The sequence below is a fragment of the Nicotiana tabacum genome, chromosome 23 (genome assembly GCF_000715075.1).
Source record: "Nicotiana tabacum cultivar K326 chromosome 23, ASM71507v2, whole genome shotgun sequence".
NCBI classification, from domain to species: domain Eukaryota; kingdom Viridiplantae; phylum Streptophyta; class Magnoliopsida; order Solanales; family Solanaceae; genus Nicotiana; species Nicotiana tabacum.
Genome location: NC_134102.1, coordinates 43,106,080 through 43,130,084, shown reverse-complemented (window position 1 = coordinate 43,130,084; position 24,005 = coordinate 43,106,080). Strand labels below are relative to the sequence as shown.

The following is a 24,005-nucleotide window of genomic DNA, read 5'->3' as shown; positions in this document are numbered from 1 at the left end:
CTAGCAGGTTGAGTAGGCTACTTGGGAGGCCGAAGAAGAGATGAAGAAGAAGTATCCCTATTTGTTTGAATAGCTATGTAATCATTCTATGAAATTGTCGCCTATGAATTTTGTATCACTTGTATAGTTGATGTTAAAGGTGTTCCTTTTTGGTTATATGTTACTTATGAGGCCATGATTGGCGTTGTTTTGTGTTATGTTATGTCATTGGATTATGTATATGTTGCTAGGATGTGTTTCTAGGGTTCTCTGTCAGGTGGATAGGCCCACTTACAAGGGAGACTCTAGCGAAACTTTTAGATATTTGGAGAGTTATTCAAAATTTGGGAATGTCCGCGTGTGGTATGACAGTTGAGTCACATCGGATACAAATAGTGGACTTTGGCCCTCATTTGAGGACGAATGATCTTAAATGGGGGAGAATGTAGCACCCTGAAAAATTTTGAAGTACTTAAGCGCTATTAAGAAAGTTGATGTGTGCTAATTATATTTTTTTATGTGCAGACGAGGACTATTAATATGATGGATATCAATTGAATATAATAATATGTGTACGAGGCATATTATAAGTGTTGTGGGGTCTAAGGAGAGGCCTAAGTCTAAGTCAATTTGGAAAATTACATGATAGACTAAAGTTCCGAATGAGTACGCATAAGACCAAACTTTGGAAAGGCATATCTACATATATCTTATGCGTACTCAATTGCAATTGTGATTGTGGTTGATGTCTCAAATGAGACGGCCTAGCCGATCGAGATGTGATCGGACTCCGTGCTAAAAATATGGTGGTATTGTGAATGATGGTATATCGGTACTAAGGATCTCCAACCAAAAAATATGGAAATTTACTTGAAAACTTATTTGGTTCATACTTGTTTTTTTGGTATTTTTCGAGGCTTCCATTGATTTTATGATTGTTCCTCCTTGTATTATTATTCATTCTATTGAGAGGGTGTTTAGTTATACATACTAGTGTTATTCGACGGTATAAACGACCCTTTGGCCGGGGGAACTGCATCTTTAATGGATGCAGGTGGTTCCACAACAGGTGGCATTGATCAGTGATAGCGGTACACCCTCTTCCCAGCAGACTTGGTGAGCCTTATTTCACTTCGGGGTCATGTATCTTTTATTCCTTATGTATTGTATTTGAGGTATAGTCGGGGCCTTGTTGCCGCAACTATCGTAGTACACTTTCCTATCTATTAGAGGCTTCGTAGACATAATGTTGGTTGTATATTGGTGTTGGGAAAGTTAAATAAGTTATGTTGTGTTTCAATTACTTATTCTACTTCAGACTATGAAAATGTGTGTATCTCGAAACTTTAAAATGAAGTAACTGATGGAAATGATTTGATATTGTATATATGATCTCTTTATTATCTAATTAATAGAAATATGTACTCTCTTTAAGCATGAGTGAGTTTGGGTAGACGGTATCTAACAGGCTTGCTCGGCCGGGTTCACTCGGTTGAGCGCCGGTCGCGCTCCTTGAGTTTGGGGCGTGACATTATCGCATTGCATTTAGACAGTATTGTTATTTGGTATTTCAGACTTGTCTTTTCGTCTTAGAACTCATGACTCTGTATTTACCAGTTCTTGGGGGGGGGGGTATTGTATTTCAATGTAGTTGTTTATATCACTAGCATTAGACTTGTACTATTTCTGCTATTTCTGTTGTTATTTTTGGTTATTGTTATGTTGGATTGCTTAGTAAGTAAGTTAGGCGCCATCACGACTGGTTGTTGGTTTTGAGTTGTGAAATTTGTTGAATTAACTGCTTAAGCTGACTAATTGATTTACTAGTTTGGTTATTGATATGGTTAGTATTACTCGTAAGAATCGATCGATTCCTTACTAATTGCCAATTCAAGTTAACCTAACACCTATATGTTTGTGAAATTATGACTAACAAAAATGCGTTCATAATTCCAATATATCAACTAAGCAAGGTGATTAGGTATATGTCTATCCTATGCGCGAATCTGTTCTCCGTTGCCCAGGTTCAAGAACTTGCTTTATTTTATCCTATATATAATCTTTAATTTCTACTTTTGAGATCAATTCTAGATTCATAGATAGTATTTTACTGTTAGCTATACAGTAAAATAATTTAAGTGTAGGATCAAATAAATAAACCAATATAATAAAATTAAAGTCGTGAATTCCAACTTTCGGACATCAACATTCACGTAGCACCCATAACCCTAGAACGAAAAGAACTAGCCACTCATAGTCACGTTAATAATCATATTAATGCTTAAGGTACAAATAATAAGAGGAAAGAAGAAAAACTCTATCATTTTCATCTCCTAATTTGCTTCAGCAATGTCTCTCCTTCACAAAGGTCAAATTTTCCTTCAAAAGTGAGTGATTATTTATAGGTTTGAGAAAAATTCTAGATGATTTTAATCAAATCCAACCAAAGTAGGAAAAACTTGGCTTTGAGAGGCAGTGAGTGCGCCGCAATCTAAATCCCACCAAATTTATGTGCGCCGCGACAAAATGGGGAGCATGCCTGATTTTGGTGTCATCTTGCGCGAGGCGCGCTTGACATTGCACAAGCCTTGAGTGCGCTCCCGGACGCGACGCAGTTAGTTTCCTCGCCTGCTGTTGTTCGACTCTAACTTTGTTCCTCGACAGAGGGTGAACTCCATTCCTATACTTGCAACAAATCATGCACTTCTACCCCATTCTACCTCCAATAGCTCCTACACGCATAAACAATACACTTAAGTTCAAAACTTCATAATGTACTTAAAATATCACTAACATTACACTAAAATGTGATGCAAATTATGTCATATTATATGTATTTTAGCCAATCATCGTTCCCTATTTGGCACTTGTTGTGTAGCTAATTTAGAAAACTTTTATAACGCTTTTATTATTATAGTGGAGTTGTTTGGATCTTTGTAATCCCGTGATTTTACCTTCGATTTGAAGGACTTTTCACGTTTAACTTTGGTGTTCTTTATCTTCTTTATTTTTGAATTTGTCTGTTTTTGAAATATCAATATAACCATTTTTGAAATTGATCCTAAGAAAGTTCTCAAGGAAGCTTATTTGAACACAAAATCTCATGGTTAAGCAACAACTTGTATATTGACTTTAACGTGTGAGTACACGTGGTCACTGTTGGTGATATACAAATCAGAAATTCAGCAGAAAAGATTCAATTGTCCATTTCAATTAGGGAATGATGATAAATATGACGATCCGAGTGTGGCATGGGAAATTAAAGTTCAAGTTGAAATATGGGATATGATAATGATGGGATCATATGGACTTTTCGACAAGGTTCATGATTTTGAGTTGGAGGAATTGGTAACGAAGAATAGGCTAATGGATTTGTACAAATTGGAGAATTTCACGATGCACCGAAAAATTCAGAAAATATAGAGATTTATACACCTTTTACAAGAGAGAGTTCCAAGGCTGGTAAAACACATATTGGTGGCTAGCATGATGATATTATAATTATAGTTCCCCATATCTTACCCCTATAGTTTGAATTATAGTTCAAGTTCGTATAGAAATGAGTTCAAATGAAATTTTATAATTTTTCGCTATTGATGTTGATAATGATCTTATTACCCCCTTTGTTTTCTTTATCTGGTGCCTTGTAGTACATTGATTTATATATGATTGCAGATAAATATAGATTCATGTGTCTGGCATAATTATAGTCTCACTATTGATACTATAGCTATCCATCTTTCTTCGTTATCTTCCCTTTGATTTTGATAGGAGATATTGACGTTGACGTAAAAATCATCTGGTATAAATTTATAAAAACATGTTCTTTTAACTTATTTCATTGCGATTTACAAATTGTTGCTGTACAAAAAGTCAAGACTAACTTTTATAAAGACAAATAATTTAATTATCCTGGAAAATAAATTCCACAAAATGTAGAAATTCTTCAGATAAAATTTCAAGATGTATCCCAAAATTAACTTATTCATATTTCCTATTATTACCTTTAAAGGAAGCATTAATCATCCAAAAAGAGGAGCCTATTGACCTCTCAAAACTCTTTTTATTAACAAATATGTTCGAATCAACTCGCGTGCACATCGACTATTCTATCAGGTGTCACGTCTCAAATTTTTTGCAAGCATAGACTGATGTTAAAAAACTTTATCGTACTACCCATCGATAAATATTCAGTGACATACTTTATATAAATCTCGAATAGATTATCAATTATGGAGGTTCCAAAATGAGAAGCCAACATAACCTCAGTAACAGCTCTTATAGTCTTAACTGCTAATTTGGCACTATCCTCAAAATGTTTGCCATTAGGGTTCTCAATGGCAGCCATATCACTCTCAAAGGCTTCAAGTCTTTCAAGAGTAAATGATCCCTCCATTTGTATGATCTTCTTTATCTCTTCTTCGTATGGTGTATAAGAAGGCATGTTAAATGAATCAATTTCATCTTCTTTGATTTTGCCCTGCTTCCATAACAACAAGTGTTAAACTTTAAATATAAAGTTAGTCTGCAGAGTGTATTTGGTATGACAGGAAATTATTTTTCCATTGAAAATATTTTATGATGTTAATTGGCTAGTGATTAAAAACAAAATATTAGCAAATGGAAGATTGTTTGGATAAACTTTTAACTTGTAGAGATTAATAGTCTAAGTGCTAATACATTGAAGAAAGTAATATGATGTTAAAAGTTAAAAAAGATAATCGTAAGGAAAACGACTTCTGTATTTTCTCCCTTTTATGGAATATATTTCCCATTTCTGCTAATCAAACACCAAAAATGACTCTCATGGAAATATTCTTTTTTGGAAAAGGTGGTTTCGCATTTTCTCCCTTTTGATGAAATATGTTTCCGTTTTTAGTAAGCAATCACCACCAGAAAATAAAATTTTCTCATGAGAATATTTTTTTGAAAAATAACTTTTGTCGCCAAACATGTTTGGAAAGAAAAACAAATGTCAGATATTTAAAGAACATGTGAATAACCTCGGCTGTTAAATGAACAAGTGACTTTGTTAGCAAATCCATCAAACAACAAGAATCATAGTTTTTTGGATCTGGACTGCTCCTACCAACATACACAAGGACCATATGCCCTCCACTAATTAGTTCTTGAGAACGAAAGTGTAGAAAGCTTGAAAAATCCTTCTCAAATTGTTTTAAATACGCTTCTAGTACTTGGGGAGGGCTTGACTTTGATATAAATATACTTCCCTTGTTGCTCTCCAACCCTTTTGGAACCTGCTAATATCCATTTTTAAAATGTGTACATGAGGAAAATGTGTATATAAGATCCAAAAAGAAAAAGTATGTAAATTTTCCATATATTCTACTGTTGGGCTCCACAAGAGCTTGTGATTCGAGTCTCCCCAAGAGTAAGGTGGAGAGTTCTTGGAGGGAGGGAGCCGAGGGTCTATCGGAAACAGCCTCTCTACCCCAGGGTAGGGGTAAGGTCTGCGTACACATTACCCTCCCCAGACCCCACTAGTGAAATTATACTGGGTTGTTGTTGTTATTGTTGTTGTCTACTGTTGGGCTCAGCCAAGCCAAAAATACTCTTAACAATGGTGTAATACTATTTATTTTGGTGTAAGCCATATCTTTACGGTTTTCCCTAAAGGTCCAACCATGAAGAGTATCTCTATAATTTATATGTAGTTTCCTTCTTCTTCATTTTTCAGCTATTAAAATGAAACTTTGTTCGCACCACCCAAACTAACTTTACTCTTATTTTATTGATGAAATTGTTTATTCATTTTAAGAGGACCAAAGTTATGTAGTTTTTGAATTTGATTTGATATGATCAATATTTAATGGTGTGTTAAGTCCATGATAGAGGGTAGACTGATGAGGACGAATTAGGAGAAGGATTGGTAAAATTTTAGGCTAGCAAGTTTCTTCAGAAGGTGCACATGATACTTTTAGATAATCTCACATCGGATAGGGAGTAGAATTAAAGCAAAGTGTTATGTAACACATAGCACAAGTTCGATGTGACATATCCCAGTAGATAAATTCTAGGTTTATTTGGCCAAAACGTACGGACAATACGTGCAATAAAGTTAGACCGTAAGGGTAAAGGCTTTAGAGTCAAAATCTACCATGCATATTTTGGGCTTAAATCTCCTAGAAAACTAGGTACTAGACTTTAATTCTTGCCATTGTGTGGGTAATTAATTTGAGTAATATTGATGAACTTGGTTAATGACATATGTGTTTCAAGAGATTAATCACCTGAGAAAGCCAATGGAGGCTATAGGAGGAATGAACAAAGTTCAAGCTGTTGCTAGGAAAAAGCCTTTCATAAAAAGAACCAGGAACTCCTGCTATGTAACAATTATTTCCAAACTTATCTCCTTTCTCTTTTTTCAAATTCTCAAGAAAATATGGAATTGATTTGAACACACTATTGAAATCATTATCTGGCAGATCATTCAAATACACTTGAAATTCTGGTGGCTCATCAGACTTGTTTTTTTCTTTGTACAAATTATGAACCATGTCAATAACATTGCTGATGGATAAAAGAGTATTTGGTCCTGAAGAACAACCCAAATCTGCCATTGTGAAACACTTTGGAAAGTCACCATTCTTGAACATATTTTTTACTGTGTCTTCTAACACAGGTTTTGCCTTTACTATCACTGTTCTCTGAAAATTTAAAGTCGAAAAAATCAATTCAAGAAAGACTAAAATTCAACAAGTTTGAGTATTAAGGGTTACAGTATAGTGATATCGACGGGAGTCTCCCACGTAAACTGTAGGGTTTCAAATAGTCCTAGACTCAAAAGAGTTTCGAAAGACCCTAAGATTTGGCACAACTTCAGGGAACAAAACGTGTATTTAAGTGGTGGATTATGTAGCAAAGAAAGTAAGTAGGATGCATGATGTAATATTATATAATATATTTTACGGTTCCTCCTTTATTTATGACGTTCCACGACAAATTAGGAACTACTTTTACTAGAACAACTATGGAATATTGTAATATATCTATAGTACGAAATACTAATCAAAACATTCCCTTTTGTAATGATGCATATTAATCTATAATATAAATTACATATCTTTTGAACGATTAATCTTTATCTTAACAAGCATGAATCGATGGAAAGACTACGAAAGAATATCATTCAAAAAGTTTCAAAACACCTTTTTTCTTTTCTTTGCTATAGAAAAAACAACCTGGAGGATTGAGTTATTGGCATAACTGCATTCTGAATCTCCTGCAGTCATTGGTAGACTTTTCTCGAGCACCATTGCTTCTAGTTTTCTTTTTCTTTTTCTTTTTTCTTTAAAATGATCCAATTCTTTAGTCTTCTTCTTTCTATTTTTATTTAATGTAGTTTCCATCTTTGGAAAGTTTGAGGACATATAAAAGAACCTAGATTTTCACGATGTCCGCTAATTTCTTAACTGAAAAGTTGGCAACTGTTCTAACATCTGTATGTTGTGAAATTTGCCTTGTCTTTGTCTATGTGGCTGGTGCCTTTTAGTTCCAAATTATTTGCTTTAAATTTATGACTTTGCGTAGCCTAAAAAAAAAGTTGGAATCTTTGCCTAACGAAAAAAACATTCATAGGCTAGTTTGGTTGGCCATATATAACAATTTAGTATTTGCAAATACTAGTTTCGTCCTCAGTTTTTGTAAATAATGAAGTTTAATATTTGAAATACCGATGAAATATTAGAAAACTTGTTTATGAAGTATTTCAGCTGAAATAATAGTTTTTACTCATCTTAAAAAAATTTCAAGTAATATTTATATATCTAAAATACAACTGAAACAGCTTTCAAATATTCTTTTTTCAATCATAATTTTAAATACTCTATTCCAATTTCAATCGAATATTATCGAAACAACTAGTCAACCGCTAGCATAAATTCAATGATATAGAGTGAACATTATTTTTCTTAATGTCAAACGTCAATACCCTTTTCCTTCGTTTCTTTGTCTTTTTCTTTTTGAAATTAAATGGCCCAATTCAATGAGTAAATTTCACTTAACCTCCCTAAACTTCAAGGATTGAGAAATAATACCTCCTCCACCTTTTGAATAGGAACGGTAATCCCCTTAAGCTATATTTTCTTATGAAGTTTAGAATTTTAATACTTTTTTTTTTTGTAGTTCAACAAACAAAGAAATTGTTTCGATCAACAAGATATGTAAAATCAGTACCGCGCTTCGATCAAAGACAACTAATGTCATGAGCGTTCCTCCTTTATGTATGTTTACCCAAAAAACAGATGACAATTGAATTTATATGCGGTTCTAAGAATATTTGGTATAATTCGGTACAAATTGAGAAAATATATAAATGAATATCGAAATTAATTGTGAAAGAAATGAATGCAAACCGAATGGATTAATTAGCCTAAGCCTTCAAGTTTTATCACCCTCAAACTGAATGGAGAATAGCGAATGGATTAATTAGCCTAAGCCTTTAAGTTTTATCACCCTCAAATTGAATGGAGAGTAGCTGATAGAAGAACAAAATGACTAAATATCAAAACCGGAAGAAAGATAGTATATTGCTTTATGTTCTATGAATCTCCCTTACAAATAATCAGACCCCCCTTTATATAGTGGAGAGGTCATATTCGTAATATAATCTTTAAATACAGCAAGGAATCACATGATAGATTAATTAATTGGCCTCTCATTGATATGCGCTGTGATTTCCGCCGAGATTCTCGCTCAATTGCGGATATTCTGGCTTTCAATTTTTTGGCTCGATAAGCTTTCCTCGATCGAGGCCGATTGTAACGACCCGGCTGGTCATTTCGAGAGTTGTAGCCCAATTCCCTCATTTACTGTTCCATTTGTGTTGTATAGTTGTTATATGACTTATCGGGTTAGTTGGTTTGGGTCCGGAGAGAATTCAGGATGAACTGAGATACTTAGTCTCCTAATTGAAAGCTTAAGTTGAAAAAAAAATCGACCGGATGTCGACTTATGTGTAAACGACCTCAAATTTAAATTTTGATAGTTCCGTTAGCTCCGTTGGATAATTTTGGGCTTGGGAGCGTGTCCGGATTGTGATTTGGAGGTCGGGAGTAGAATTCGGCTTGAAATGGCAAAAGTCGAATTTTTGAAAAGTTTGACCGTGGGGTTGACTTATTAATATCGGGGTCGGATTCTGATTTCAGAAGTTGCAGTAGGTTTGTGGGGTCATTTGTGACTTGTGTGCAAAATTTAAGGTCAATCGGACATGATTTGATAGGTTTCGGCGTCGTTTGTAGAATTTGGAAATTTCAAAGTTATTAGGCTTGAATCCGTGTGTAATTCACGTTTTGATGTTGTTTGAGGTGATTTGAGGGTTCGACTAAGTTCATATGATATTTTGGGACTTGATGATATATTTGCTTGAGGTCTTGGGGCCTCGGGTGAGTTTCGGGTGGTTAACGAATCATTTTTGGACCTTGGTTGATGGCTGATGTGTGTTGTTGTGCTTTTCTGGTTTCCTCTTACGTGTTCGCGAGAGGAGCCTCGCGTTCGCGAAGGGTGCTTGTGAGCTGAGAATTTTTGTACTTCGTGTTCGCGAAGAAGAGGACGCGAACGCGAAGGTATGGTCTGTGTGTGCATCGCGAAAGCAGAAGTGGTGTCGCGTTCGCGAATAGGAGTGAGGCAGCTGAGGACCCCAACCTTTTGGTCTACGCATTCGCGAGGCATGGGTCACATTCGCGAAGGTCAGAGTTGGTAAAGTATCGCGTTTGCGAAGGGTTAAACTAGGAGACAGTCAAATTGGTCTACGCGAACGCGAGAGGACGGTCATGTTTGCGAAGAAGAAAATCTAGGCAACAGTATTTAATTTCAAAAACGAGGGTTTGAACCCATTCTTCATATTTTGAGCTAGAGACCATGGATTTGGGCGATTCTTGAAGGGATTTTTGTGGAGTTGATTGGGGTAAGTGATTCTTACTTGGTTTTGGCTAAATTTCATGATTATGTCTTTAATTCCATCATCTAATTTGTGATTTGGGGTGGAAAATTGGGAAAAAAGAGGAAGTGTTCTTGAGTTAGATTTTTGAGGTTTTGAATGGGATTTTGTTATCGGATTTGAGTAAATTTGATATGGTTAGACTCGTGAGTGAATGGGCTTACGGGTTTTGCGACTTTTGTCGAATTTCGAGACGTGGGCCTAGGGGCCGGGTTCGAGCTAATTTAGGATTTTGGCTTATAATTTCGTATTTTTCTTATAAGTTGATTCCTTTAATCCGTATTGATTGTATTGTACTGCTTGTGGCTAGATTCAAGACGTTTGGAGGCCGATTCGCGAGGCAAAGGCACTTTAGAGTAGAGTTCTGTGCGGTTTGAGGTAAGTAACAATTTTAAATCTGGTCCTGAGGGTTTGAAACCCCAAATTATTGTATTATGTGAGTATTTTGGAGGTGACGCATATGCTACGTGACGGGCGTACACCGTGGGAATTAGGACTTTGTCCATTCTATTAAACTGAAAAGTTGAATTAGCTTGTTGTTAGCTATGTGCCCTTTCTGTGCTATAGAAATCATGCTTAGGCTATGTGTGGGTGCTGTAAAGAACCCAGAGGTCGTGATACCTATTGAACCTTCATGCTTATTGTTACTTGTACTTAGTCGTAGTATTACCTGCATATTATACCTCAGTCTCTGCTATCCATTGTTGATACATTATATCATTATGGTTTGGATTGATTCCCTTTTTATTACTGAGGTCTGTGAGACTAGAGAGGTTGATGACTGAGTGAGGCCGAGGGCCTGTTTGTGAGGTATTGATACTATAGCACGTGAGTTGTCCGTGCAGCACGTGAGTTGTCCGTGCTGATCCACATGTTGATACTATAGCATGTGAGTTGTCCGTGCAGATTATAGCGTTTGGGCTATAGGAGCCCCTCAGGAGTCTGTACACCCCTAGTGAGCGCATGTACCTATTGAGTGTGAGTATTGAGGGCTGTGAGCCGAGTGTTGAGCTATTGAGAGAGCCTGAGGGAATGTTGCCCTGAGAGGTTGCACTTGTTTCATTCGTTGCTGCACTTAAATGATTTATGTCATTGTTCTGAAACTTCTGGAAAATATTGTATTCGGTTTTACCTGAACTTGGTAAGGTGTAACTGACTTGACTTAAATTTTCGGAATTGAAATATGTCTACTTTCATTGCTGAAATTATTGAAATGAACTGTATTTGTATAGCTCGTCACTACCTTTCAGTTCCTTAATTATTATTGTTACTTACTGAGTTGGTTGTACTCACACTACACCCTGCACTTCGTGTGCAGATCCAGGTATTTTCAGTCACGCAAGACGTTGATTTCGTGCTAGGGGTGGGCATAATACCGTCCGAACCGAAAAAACTGGCCGAACCATGAATTTTGATTTTTCAGTTTCGGTTTAAACGGTTATTCGATCGGTGTGCGGTTTTTAAATTATTAAATTTCGGTTTTTTGGTGTGGTTTACGGTTTTGGTATTTCGATTTTCGGTTAAACCGAAAAACCGAAATTTTGGACTCATACCCAAAATTTTCGGCCTACAGACTTACGCTACCCATACCCATATGAAGCCCAAGTCACCCAAACCCATATGTACCTAAGCCTATTAGCATATTAGCCTATTAGTCTTACTAAGCCCAAATGCCCAAATTAGGTGTTAGTCTTTGGTTCTTTGAGCTGGGAAGTTGCATTTGCAGAATGCTCTACTATTTGAGATTTGCATTCTTTTCTGCAATCTTTTTTCTGTTTTTTTTTCATGCATTACGAAGGCTAAAAATCTAGTGGTATAACTGGTGTTTCGAGAGTGTCGGACTGCCAACTAGAAATAGTGAAAGAATTTACTATAATTAAAGATCCGTAGTCTACATCGGATATCAAAATCTTGAACCGTTAATAACCGAAAAACTAAACCGGAAATAACTGAACCGAACCTTAAAAAAATCGCACTGAATCGTAAATACTTTGGTTTGATTTGGTTATTAATATTACAAAACCGAAAACCGATAAACCGAACCGTACTTTCATAATAACCGACCGAACCGACCGACGCCCACCCCTATTTCGTGCGTGATTGAGTATCGGAGATTCACGAGGTAGTTGCCGGCATTTTCAGTCCTTGTCTCTCCTTCCTTGTTATCGTTTCTTTCTGTATTGGTATTTTGACACGGACTCTTGTAGACACTATTTCTTAGACTGGTTGTTTATATGCTTATGACTTGGTGACACCCGATGTTTGGGACCATTTTTTTCGCACTGTATTTTAAGTTTAACTCATGTTTTTAGGAAAACTCTGTCATGTAAAAGCTTTTGACTTATCTTTTATGAAACATTGGAAGTATTTTTCTTAGATTCGTCTTGCCTAGTACCATCGATAGGCACCATCACGACACGTTAGGATTTTGGGTCGTGACAAGTTGGTATCAAAGCCTAGGTTACATAGGTCTCATGAGTCATGAGCAAGTTTAGTAGAGTCTTGCAAATCAGTATGGAGACATCTGTACTTATCTTCGAGAGGCTGCCGAACCCTTAGGAAACTTCACATTCTTGAATTTTTGCCGTGCGAATCTTTTGATTCTAGTAACTAAATTTTTGTTGTTCTAATTCTCTCACAGATGGTGAGGACGCATACTATGGGGCAGGATGGACAACCACCAGTACCACCAGTCAGGGCCGCGAGAGGCTAAGGTCGCGGTAGAGGCCGCGGTAGGGGCAGATGTGCAGCTCGCACAGAAGCTAGGGCATTAGCTGCAGGTCCACCAGTTGCCCCAGTTCAGGAGCATGCTCTAATTGTGTATGAGCCTATGGGACCAGCTCGGGCACCACCCATGCCCATTGTGATTATAGGCCTTCAGGAGGCCTTAGCTCAGATTTTGACCGCGTGCACTAGTCTTGCTCAGGAAGTCTCTATTCCGGCCGCAGCAGCCACTTCTCAGGCCGAGCGAGGTGCTCAAACTCCCGTCGCCCGCACACCAGAGCAGGTGGTACAGGGACTCCGTATGGCACCGACTAAGTTGAAGAAGTTGAAGGAGCAACTTCGGGAACTCCTTGATAAGGGGATTATTCGGCCTAGCATGTCACCTTGGGGTGCACTAGTTCTATTTGTAAAGAAGAAGGATGGTACTATAAGAATGTGCATTGATTACAAACAGTTGAACAAGGTCACAATCAAGAACAAGTATCCTTTGCCGCATATTGATGATTTGTTTGACCAGCTTCAGGGAGCGATGGTGCTCTCCAAGATTGATTTGAGGTCAGGGTATCACCAGCTGAAGATTCGGGACTCAGATATTCTTAAGACAGCTTTCAGGACCCGATATGGCCATTATGAGTTCCTTGTGATGTCTTTTGGGTTGACCAACACCCCAGCAGCATTTATGCATTTGATGAACAGTGTGTTTCAGTCTTATCTCGACTCATTCATTATTGTATTCATTGATGACATCCTGGTGTACTCTCGTAGACAGGAGGAGCATGCTCAACATTGAGGATTGTGTTACAGCGATTGAGGGAGGAGAAGTTTTATGAAAAGTTCTCCAAGTGTGAGTTTTGGCTCAGTTCAGTGGCGTTCTTGGGGCACGTGGTGTCCAGTTAGGTTATTCAGGTGGATCCGAAGAAGATAAAGGTGGTGCAGAGTTGTCCCAGACCGTCCTCAGCCACAGAGATTCGGAGATTTCTTGGGTTGGCGGGATGTTACCATCTTTTTGTGGAGGGTTTCTCATCTATTACATCGCCCTTGACCAAATTGACCCAAATGGGTGCTCCTTTCAGGTGGTCGGAGGAGTACGAGAAGAGCTTTCAGAAGCTCAAGACTGCTTTGACCACGGCTCCAGTTCTGGTTCTACCATCAGCTTTTGGTTCTAACACAGTATATTGTGATGCCTCGTGGAACGGCATTGGGTGTGTTTTGATGCAGGGGTAGATTGATTGCTTATGCTTCACGCCAATTGAAGCTCCATGAGAAGAACTATCATGTCCACGACCTTGAGTTAACAACTATTATTCACGCCTTAAAGATTTGGCGGCACTATTAGTACGGGGTCCATTATGAGATTTACACTGATCATCGGAGTTTGTAGCATCTGTTCAAATAGAAGGATCTTAACTTGCGTCAGCGGAGGTGGATGGAGCTTCTTAAGGACTATGATATCACCATTTTATACCATCCCGGGAAGGCCAATGTTGTGGCCGATGCCTTGAGTCACCGGGCGGAGAGTTTCGGGAGCTTAGCATATCTTCCAACATCAGAGAGGCCATTGGCATTGGATGTTCAAGCCTTAGCTAGCCAGTCTGTTAGATTGGATGTTTCTGAGCCGAGTCGAGTATTGCCTTGTGTGGTCTCTCGGTATTCTCTTTATGATCGTATCAGGAAGCGTCAGTATGATGACCCCCATCTGCTTGTCCTTAAGGACACAGTCCAGCACGGTGATGCTAAGGAGGTCACTATTGGGGATGATGATGCATTGAGGATGCAAGGCAGGCTATGTGTGCCTAATGTAGATGATTTTTATGAGTTGATTCTCTAGGAGGCTCACAGTTCACGGTATTCTATTCATCCGGGTGTCGCGAAGATATATCAGGACTTGAGACAGTATTACTGGTGTAGGAGAATGAAGAAGGACATAGTGGAGTATGTAGCTCGGTGCCTAAATTACCAGCAGGTGAAGTACGAGCATCAGTGCGACCAGGTGGGTTGTTTCAGAAGTTAGAGATTTCGGAGTGGAAATGGGAGCGGATCACTATGGATTTCGTTGTTGGACTTCCACGGACTCAGCGGAAGTTTGACGCAGTTTGGGTGATTATGGACCGGCTGACCAAGTCAGCTCATTTCATTCCTGTGATGACTACCTATTCTTCCGAGCAGCTGGCTCGAGTATATATCCGCGAGATCGTCAGGCTTCATGGCGTACCGGTATCTATCATTTTTGACCAGGGTACGTAGTTTACATCACGATTCTAGAGGGTCGTATAGCATGAGATAGGAACTTGAGTGGAGTTGAGCATAGTATTTCACCCTTAGACGAACGGACAGTCCGAGCACACTATTCAGATATTAGAGGATATGCTCCGTGCGTGTGTGATGGAGTTTGTGGTTTCGTGGGATTAGTTCTTACCTCTAGCGGAGTTTGCTTATAATAACAGTTACCAACCGAGCATCCAGAAGGCACCGTGTGAGGCTCTGTATGGTAGGCGGTGTAGGTCTCCAGTGGGTTGGTTTGAGCCGGGCGAGGCTAGATTATTGGGTACAGACTTGGTTTAGGATGCTTTAGAGAAGGTTAGGGTGATTGAGGATAGACTACGCACAGCCCAGACCAGACAAAAGAGTTATGTGGATCGGAAGGTTCGCGATGTTGCATTCATAGTTGGAGAGCAGGTCTTGCTCCGAGTGTCACCCATAAAGGGTGTTATGAGGTTCGGAAAGAAGGGCAAGCTGAGCCCGAGGTTTATCGGTTCATTTGAGATATTGCGATCTGTTGGGGAGATTGCTTATGAGCTTGCCTTAGCTCCCAGTCTAGCAGGAGTTCATCCAGTATTCCATGTTTCTATGCTCTGGAATTATCACGGCGATCCATCTCACGTGTTGGATTTCAGCTCAGTCCAGTTGGACAAGGATTTATCTTTATGTTGAGGAGCCGGTGACGATCTTAGATATGCAGGTTTAAAAGCAGAGGTTGAAGAATATTTCTTTTGTGAAGGTTCAATGGAGGGGTCAGCCGGTCGAGGAGGCGACTTGGGAGACCGAGCATGATATGCACATCCGTTATCCTCATCTTTTCCCCACTTCAGGTATGTCTCTATGCTCGTTCGAGGACAAATAATTATTTTAAAAGGGGGAGGATGTAACGGCCCGGCCGGTCGTTTTGAGTATATTAGCCACGATTCCCTATTTATTGTTTTCCCGTATCTGTTTCTGCTTATGTGACTTGATGGGAGGTCTTGTTTTTGGTTTCGGAGTGATTTGGGACACAGTCCCTAAAACAGAATTGGGTGAAGACGACTTCGAAATGGAGTTTCGTCGGTTTCGTTAGTTCCGTTGGGTGATTTTGGACTTAGGAGCGTGTCTGTACTGTGAATTTGAGGTATGTAGCTAATTTAGGCTTGAAATGGTGAAAGTCAAATTTTTGAAAAGTTTGACCGGGGGTTCACTTTTTGATATCAGGGTCGAATTCCGATTCCGGAAGTTGGAGTAGGTCTGTAATGTTGAATATGACTTGTGTGAAAAATTTGGGGTCAATCAGACGTGATCTGATAGGTTTTGGCATTGGTTGTAGAAATTGGATGTTTAAGTTCATTAAGTTTGAATCAGAAGGTGATTCGTATTTTTGATGTTATTTGAGGTGGTTTGAGGATTCGACTAAGTTCGTATAGTATTTTGGGACATGATGGTATGTTTGGTTGAGGTCTCGGGGGCCTCGGGTAAGTTTCAGGTGGTTAACGGATCATTTTTGGACTTTGGTTGATGGCTGATATCTGCTGGCATATATTTTCTGGTTTCCTTCCTCTTACGCGTTCACGAGAGGAGCCTCGCATTCGCGAAAGGTTAATGTGAGCTGGGAAAATTTTGTTCTTCGCGTTTGCGAAGTAGAGGACATGAAGGTGTGGTCTGCGTGTGCATCGCGAATATGTGAGGAGTGTCATGTTCGCGAAGAGAAGTGAGGCAGCTGGGGACCCCAGGTCTTTGGTCTACGCGTTCGCGAGGTATGGGCCGCGTTCGCGATGAGTTGAGCTTGTAAAGCTTCATGTTCACGAACCGTTGATCGCATTCGCGAAGAGTAAACTGGGAGGCAGTTTGAGTTGGCCTACGCGAACGCGAGAGGACGGTCGTGTTAGCGAAGAAGGAAATCTGGGCAGACAATATTAATTTCAAAAATGAGGGTTTGGACCCATTTTGCATATTTTGAGCTAGAGAAAACGGAATTGGCGATTCTTGAAGGGATTTTTGTGGAGTTGATTGGGGTAAGTAATTCTTACTTGGTTTTAGTTAAATCCCATGATTTCATCTTTACTTTTATCATCTAATTTGTGATTTGGGGTGAGAAATTGGGGAAAAAGAGGAAGAACTCTTGAGTTAGAATTTTTAGGTTTTGAATGGGATTTTGTTATCGGATTTGAGTAATTCTTGTATGGTTGGACTCGTGAGTGGATGAGTGTTCATATTTTGTGACTTTTGTTGGATTTCGAGACGTGGGCCCGGGGGCGGTTTGAGCCTATTTCAGATTTTGGCTTATAGTTTTGTGTTTTCTTGTGGGATTGATTCTTTTAGCTTATATTAATTATATCGTACTACTTGTGGCTAGATTCGGGGCGTTTGGAGATTGATTCGAGGGGCAAGGACATTGCGGAGTAGGATTTTTGTGCGGTTTGAGGTAAGTAACAGTCTTAAATCTGGTTTTGAGGGTATGAAACCCCGAGAATTGATATGATGTGAATATTTGGAGGTGACGCACATGCTAGGTGACGGGCGTGTGAGCGGGCACCGTGAGGGATTGTGACTTGGTCTGTCCCGTGAGACTGTAAAGTCGAATAGCCATTGTTATTACTTGTTTTTCCTTGTCTTTGAGCAATTGATTGCCTTTCATGTTAGAAACCATGCTTAGGCCATATAATATCACTGTTAGGACCCGCAGCGGTCGTATACTTGTTGAATTGACTGCTAATTGATGTCTTGTACTCAATCACAGTCTTACTTGTGTGTTATATCTCTGTTCCCTCTCATTTCTTGTTGATACTTGTTGTATTCTCTGTTTGGGATAATTATTATAATATTCTGTGAGCCCGAAGGGCTGGAGAGCTTAGTGACTGAGATAGGGCTAGAGTGCCGAGCTGCGAGCTGTGAGGTATATATATATATATATATATATATATATATATATATATATATATATATATATATATATATATATATATATATATATATATATATATATATATATATATATATATATATATATATATATATATATATATATATATATATATATATATATATATATATATATATATATATATATATATATATATATATATATATATATATATATATATATATATATATATATATATATATATATATATATAGCTGTACGCCGCAACAATATAGCGCTTAGGCTGAAGGAGCCCCTCCGGAGTCTGTACACCCCCAATGAGCGCAGGTTCATATTGAGAGCGTGTATTGAGGGCTGAGAGCCGAGAGTATAAGCTGTTGAGATGAGTTAAGTGACTGCTGCCTTGAGAGGTTGTACTTGCTTTTATTTATTGTTACACTTAGTTGTTATCTGTTGTTGTTGTGAAATTTCTTGAAGATTCATATCTGTTTTACTTGAGCTCAAACTGATTTGACTTATACCATCGGATTTGAAAGCATGTTCACTCTTTACTGAAAACTTTTTAAATGATCTGTATTTTTTTATATAGCTTGTCACTGCTTCTCAGTTCCTTATTTAATTCTTGTACCTGCTGAGTTGGTTGTACTCATGCTATACCCTGCACTTCATGTGCAGATTCAGGTGTGTACGGTTCTGGCGGTCGCTGAACTCGTGCGCGAGCTGATTATCGGAGACTTACGAGGTAGTTGCCGGCGTCTGCAGTCCTTGATTCTCCTTTCTTATTATCTTTTCTCTCTTGTATTGGCATTTGGCACAGACTGTAGTAGACTCTGTTTCTAGATTGGTTGTTAGATGCTCATGACTTAGTGACACCCCGATATCGGGCTATCGTTCTGCACTTGTGTTTTAGATTTTTACCCCGTTATTCTGTAAACCTTCAGTTAGTTTAATTGTTTTAGCTCACCTCTATTATATATTGAAAGCATATTGAGATTATCGGCTTGCCTAATTCCATGATAGGGGCCATCACGACTGGTTAGATATTTGGGTCGTGACAATTATTCCTTTCAGAATTCCTAAAGGGGCATGCCAACTAGTCAGGGCAACAGATTCATTAAATAGGAAAGAATTAGTCTTAGTCTTACTCAATCCTAATGGACTAATATACAACACATAAGTCATCAAGCTTTCTAACTATAGGACTTAAACAAAATCAGGTTAAGCCCCTACAAAAAATGACATTATCGGGCATAAGGCAAATAGGTGATAACACTCATTTTAACTTGACAAGGCAAACAGGTCACAATGAACCAACATTTGGACATGTAGGCAGGTTACTCGCATGGCATATCAACAGGACTCAATTTGTGGTTTATATACCAGTTATCATGACAGGCACATAGGAATCAGGATAGTGTGATGTCATAGTTAAGCTTAACAATTGAAGTCATGAGAACAGATCACCACAAGCGATGGGAACAGATCCGTTAATGGGAAATATTCACAAATTCAAACCAAGTACACCACCATAGCAAAGTCAGAACACAGGCAAGTAAAGAGTTAACACATAGATGTAAACATACAGTCTCTCAAACTAAAGTCATAGGATATTTTATGAACATAGAATGGATTGGCATGACAGATGTAAACTCTAGTGCAAAGTCATTAATGTAGCAGCAGGAATCTCACAAAAAGCTAAAATAGTCATGAGAGGGAAAGTAGCAAACTCACTACAGGGATCAGTCTCAACAGGTTGTGTTTAGTTTGAGGACAGTCTTTCTAACTGACTAACAGGTTCATTACATGGTTTTTCTTTTGTCAAGAAGAATATAGAAATCATGTCATAATAGTAGCATGAGTAAACTGCCACCTAAAGTCAAGCAGATTCAATATGATGGTATAGACAATTGGCGAACTGAAAACATTTAGCATGACATCACAAACACAACAGACATGGAGCCTTAACAAAATATCAGGGAGAACTTAAGGGCATGGTTCAATCAAGTAACTAACATGGTAGTATAGCCATCACTTAACTTGCACACAAAAGAGACATAGAATCAATCCAATTAGTCAAACGGTTCCACAGGATTGGTTCATAAGACTACCAACAATATATTTATTCGGGCTAAACTATGAGGAATGAAACCTGTCGACAATATAGACTAGATAGCAACATTAGAAAACTATCAGATCGTCAAAAAAATAGCATGCCAAGCATGAAACAACAAGCATAACCCTACAATATTGACACACTTCAAAAACAACAGAAAACTAGCTAGGAAGATATCGCAAATAGCTAATTTGAAATAAAGAGAGGGAGGTCAGTGTATATTGACCTTCTTTAGAGCAGAAAACCAAGTAAGGAAGTGTTCAACAGCCGTTTCAGTGATCCGAACTTAAGGCCAATATAGCAGTTGAACTCAAACTATAGCAGTTGAACCCACACCAAAGAAGAGAAAGAAAATAAAAAAATTAGAGAGGGCATTTAGTGAGAAAACTTTAAATTTTAACTCTTTTGTGTTTTGGATAGTATTTTATGTGTGGTAAGTGAAGAGATTGAATGCCCCTTTTATAGTGGAATTAAAGCCACTTAGGGTTCCAATTAATTCAAATAGGTTGTGAAAAGAGACGATAGTCGGATGATGATAGCAATAAAGGTGAAATCAGTGAAGAACATAGGGGAAAAGCAACATGGATTTACCTAGGAACAAGGATCCGACTGGATTCGCTGATGATAATGGAAATATACCGGTTGGATTCGCATATTGAATGATTTGAAGTTGAATCTTGTGACCTTGCATAAATTTGTGTCAGGCCTTTGAAGATCTATGGGCTGATGGATGAGAGAAAGGAGAGAGGAAAGGGAAATGAGGGTGGCTGGGTGGTGAGAGAATGATAGGGTTTAGGGGTGTTTGGTAGGTTTAAAGTGAGTGATAGAATCTGGGTCGTTGGAACGTTTGATCAACGATCCCGATATTTCAGAGTATAAGAATTAATAAAAGTTTTATTATGAAAACGGTCGTTGGACATTTGTAATCCAACGGTGGAGATGAGGTTTAGGCGATAATTAAAAGAAAGGAGAAAACATAAATTAATTGCGGACCGTTGATTAGTTAGATCAACGATTCAGATCTCTTTGTGCTTTCTCTATAAGTGTGGAAGATGGGGATGTGGAAAGATGTCATTGGCTCAAATGAGAGGGAACAGATCGCCAACATGGAATAGGAAGGGTGGGTCTGGACTAGGTCAGGGGCGTTTGGACTCGTATATTTGGGCCAAAATAGCTTAAATGGATTTTAACACATAGCCACATTGAGTTTAGTTGATTAATTATAATTGTAGCCTTCTTGAGCTTTTAACCCCTTTAAGAATTAACTTAATTAAACTTAATTAATTATAATTGAATGCAATAAAATATAATAATCTCGTGTGTTCTCTCTTGATGGTGTACACGCGCATTGAGGAAAATTGATCAGTGTTTTGGTGATGTTATGGAAATTCTAAGGAAAATCTGGCCAGTGTTGTTTGGTTATTGCATTTCATCTTTACTTGCAATTTTCTTGGTTATTTACCTGACTTACTTGCATATCATCTTTATATGATAGATTATTGATTGAGCAGAGTACTTGATGAACTGTGCACATCGAGATTTTTCTTTCTCTGCTTTATGACTTAATCGTGTTATCGTTCTGTACCTGTTAAATTTATGAACTGTACCGGTTTTAGCGAGTATCAGTAGTAATCCTTGATGCTTTTACCTCGCCGAGGTTAGTTATGATACTTGTTGAGTATATGGGGTCGGTTGTACTCATATTATACTTTGCACCTAATTGTGCAGATCCAGGTGTCGGACCCAATTATCGGTAGTTGCGGCTTATATCGGAGTTGATCATCGAAAGACAATGTAGAGCTACATTCTTGACCGTAGTCTTGGCATCTCTTTTTTTATTTACTGTTGTCTTTATTTCAGACAGTATTGTATTTGATTTTACACACTTGTATTTTCATTTTAGAGCTCATAACTCAGTATTTACTAGTTCTAGAGGATTTATCATGTATTGGCATTACTATGCTATATTAAGGATTCAAACTTATGTTATTTCTGTCATTTCTGCTATTATGGTTCATTATTATTATGTCTGACTTGCCTAACAAGTGTGTTAGGCGCCATCACTATTGGTTAGGGTTTTGGGGTCGTGACATTGTCGTTATTTGGAATATCTTTCATTGTTGAGTTATTTTCCATTTTATTATGTGTTGTTGAAATTCTTATACATATTTTTGTTGAGTCGTGGGCTATATTTTATTGTGATATTGGTATTATTTTTTTGGAAATATTGTGGCATATGGGCACGTGTCGGGCAAGTTGATTATTGTGTTGTGACAAGATGCGCATGTGGCAGCATACGGGTGGTGATATTGATGCGCATGCGGCGAGATAAGAGAGTTTTATGCGCATGTTGCAAGTAAGGGAAATTACTTCATTTGAAGGACATGCGGCGAGATAAGGAGGCTTATACGCATGAAGCTGTTTAAGGAAAATATTTTTTTAAATGTACGGCTCACGTAGCGTTATAAGGAAAATTTGTGATTTGTAACATGTGATTTGTGATTATGAGGTATGGTACCTCGGAGTGGTTCTTGTTGTAAATGTTTTGTTGGAACAGCTTGATGATTTAAACTGTTATTGTTTTCCTTAATTTATTTCACTTGTATTCTAACTGTATTTTGATTATTTTACTGTTTTATCACATATTTACTCTTTGTTGCCATCTTTTGATTTTATTTCTGTTGTTGGCTTTATACTTATATTCTGCACAGATTTTCATGTCTAGTGAGTGTCTTGACTTGTACCGCATCACTACTCCACTAAGGCTAGCCTTGACACTTACTGGGTACCATTGAGGTATACTCATATTACTCTTTCACATATTTTTGTGCAGATCCATGTACCTCGGAGTGTGTCGGACATTAGCTAGATGCTTTGAGTTGCTGAGGAGACTTCAAGGTATACCTGTCATCCCGTTCATAGGCCTCGAAGTCACCTTCTACTGCCTTTCATTGATACTACCATTTGAATTCTAGAACAGTATTGTATTTAGAGATTTCTAGTGTATTTCTGTAGAGCTTATGACTCCGTACTACCGATTTTGGGGATGCATGAATATTGTTTAGTTTCAGCTTTATTATGTCATTTATCAGTTGTATACTTACTAATTAAGTTGTTATTTCTGTTAAATCTCAGCATGTGTTATGCTTACCTAGTCCTAGGAACTAGATGCCATCACGATTCCTAAGGTGAGATTTTGGAGTCGTGACAATATTCAGCTTCCTTTTTCAAATGGTATGATTTCCAAACCAACGTTAATCAAACCCAACACTCTAGATTCAAGTTACTACAAGCTCTCACAACAATATTAAATTTAACTCAATCGCTTTAGAGAAACATTTTTTGGATCTGAGTTGAACTTCGAGCTTCAAAGCTCCTTCGATGGAGTTTCGAATCTGGCCGCAATAAACGTCAATTTTAAATCTGGACACCCATCGATCGAGATACAAATATTTTGAAAGATTTAACAATTTAGTAGAAAATGCTTTAAATCAAGTTTAAGATCTATATATATTCTGATCTCTATGAGTTATAGAAGAGAAAGGAAAGAGAAAGTAAAGAGAGGTGAGTGGAGAGAAATGTGAGTGTGCTGGGAATGAAGAAAAAAGAAAATTAAAAATAAAACTAAAATTGTTTCTTTAATAATGGGCTAAAGGCTAAAAAGATTCTTTTAGATTATGTACAACCTGGTCCAAACCGAATAAGGACTTCAAACCTGGGCCATTTTCGGTTGGGCTGTTGGGCCAAGTGATAAGGGGCATAATTCTTTCAAAAAAAGAAAACAAGGCACAAAAGAATTTTTTTAATGGATATGGTTGAAATTCGTTGAGAACATGTAGATAAGGAAATATATAAAAATTGAGGAAGAATAGAGGTGATTTGGACTTGTTTGGTATCAAAATTTATAATTAAATTCAAGTTTAAAAAGTTCCTTTATGGCACATGTATCAAACATGTATCAAACATATATATCAGACACATGTATATATGGATATACAAGAGAAATATAGGGTATACACATGATACATAAGTAATATACAAGTGATATACGGATGATACATAATGTGATACACATCTCATCTTCATCTATGTTCATCTTTTAC

At 37.9% G+C, this 24,005-nt stretch overlaps 1 protein-coding gene across 1 annotated transcript; it reads right to left on the bottom strand.

Moving 5' to 3' along the window:
• Positions 1–3,955: 3,955 nt before the first annotated feature.
• Positions 3,956–7,323, bottom strand: LOC107799152 (benzoate carboxyl methyltransferase-like). Its single transcript, XM_016622236.2, has 4 exons — positions 7,182–7,323; positions 6,231–6,647; positions 4,983–5,237; positions 3,956–4,459 (listed from the first exon to the last, which is right to left on the bottom strand). Exons 1-4 carry the CDS (start codon positions 7,254–7,256, stop codon positions 4,106–4,108), a joined length of 1,101 nt encoding a protein of 366 aa, XP_016477722.1. The 5' UTR covers positions 7,257–7,323; the 3' UTR covers positions 3,956–4,105.
• Positions 7,324–24,005: the final 16,682 nt, after the last annotated feature.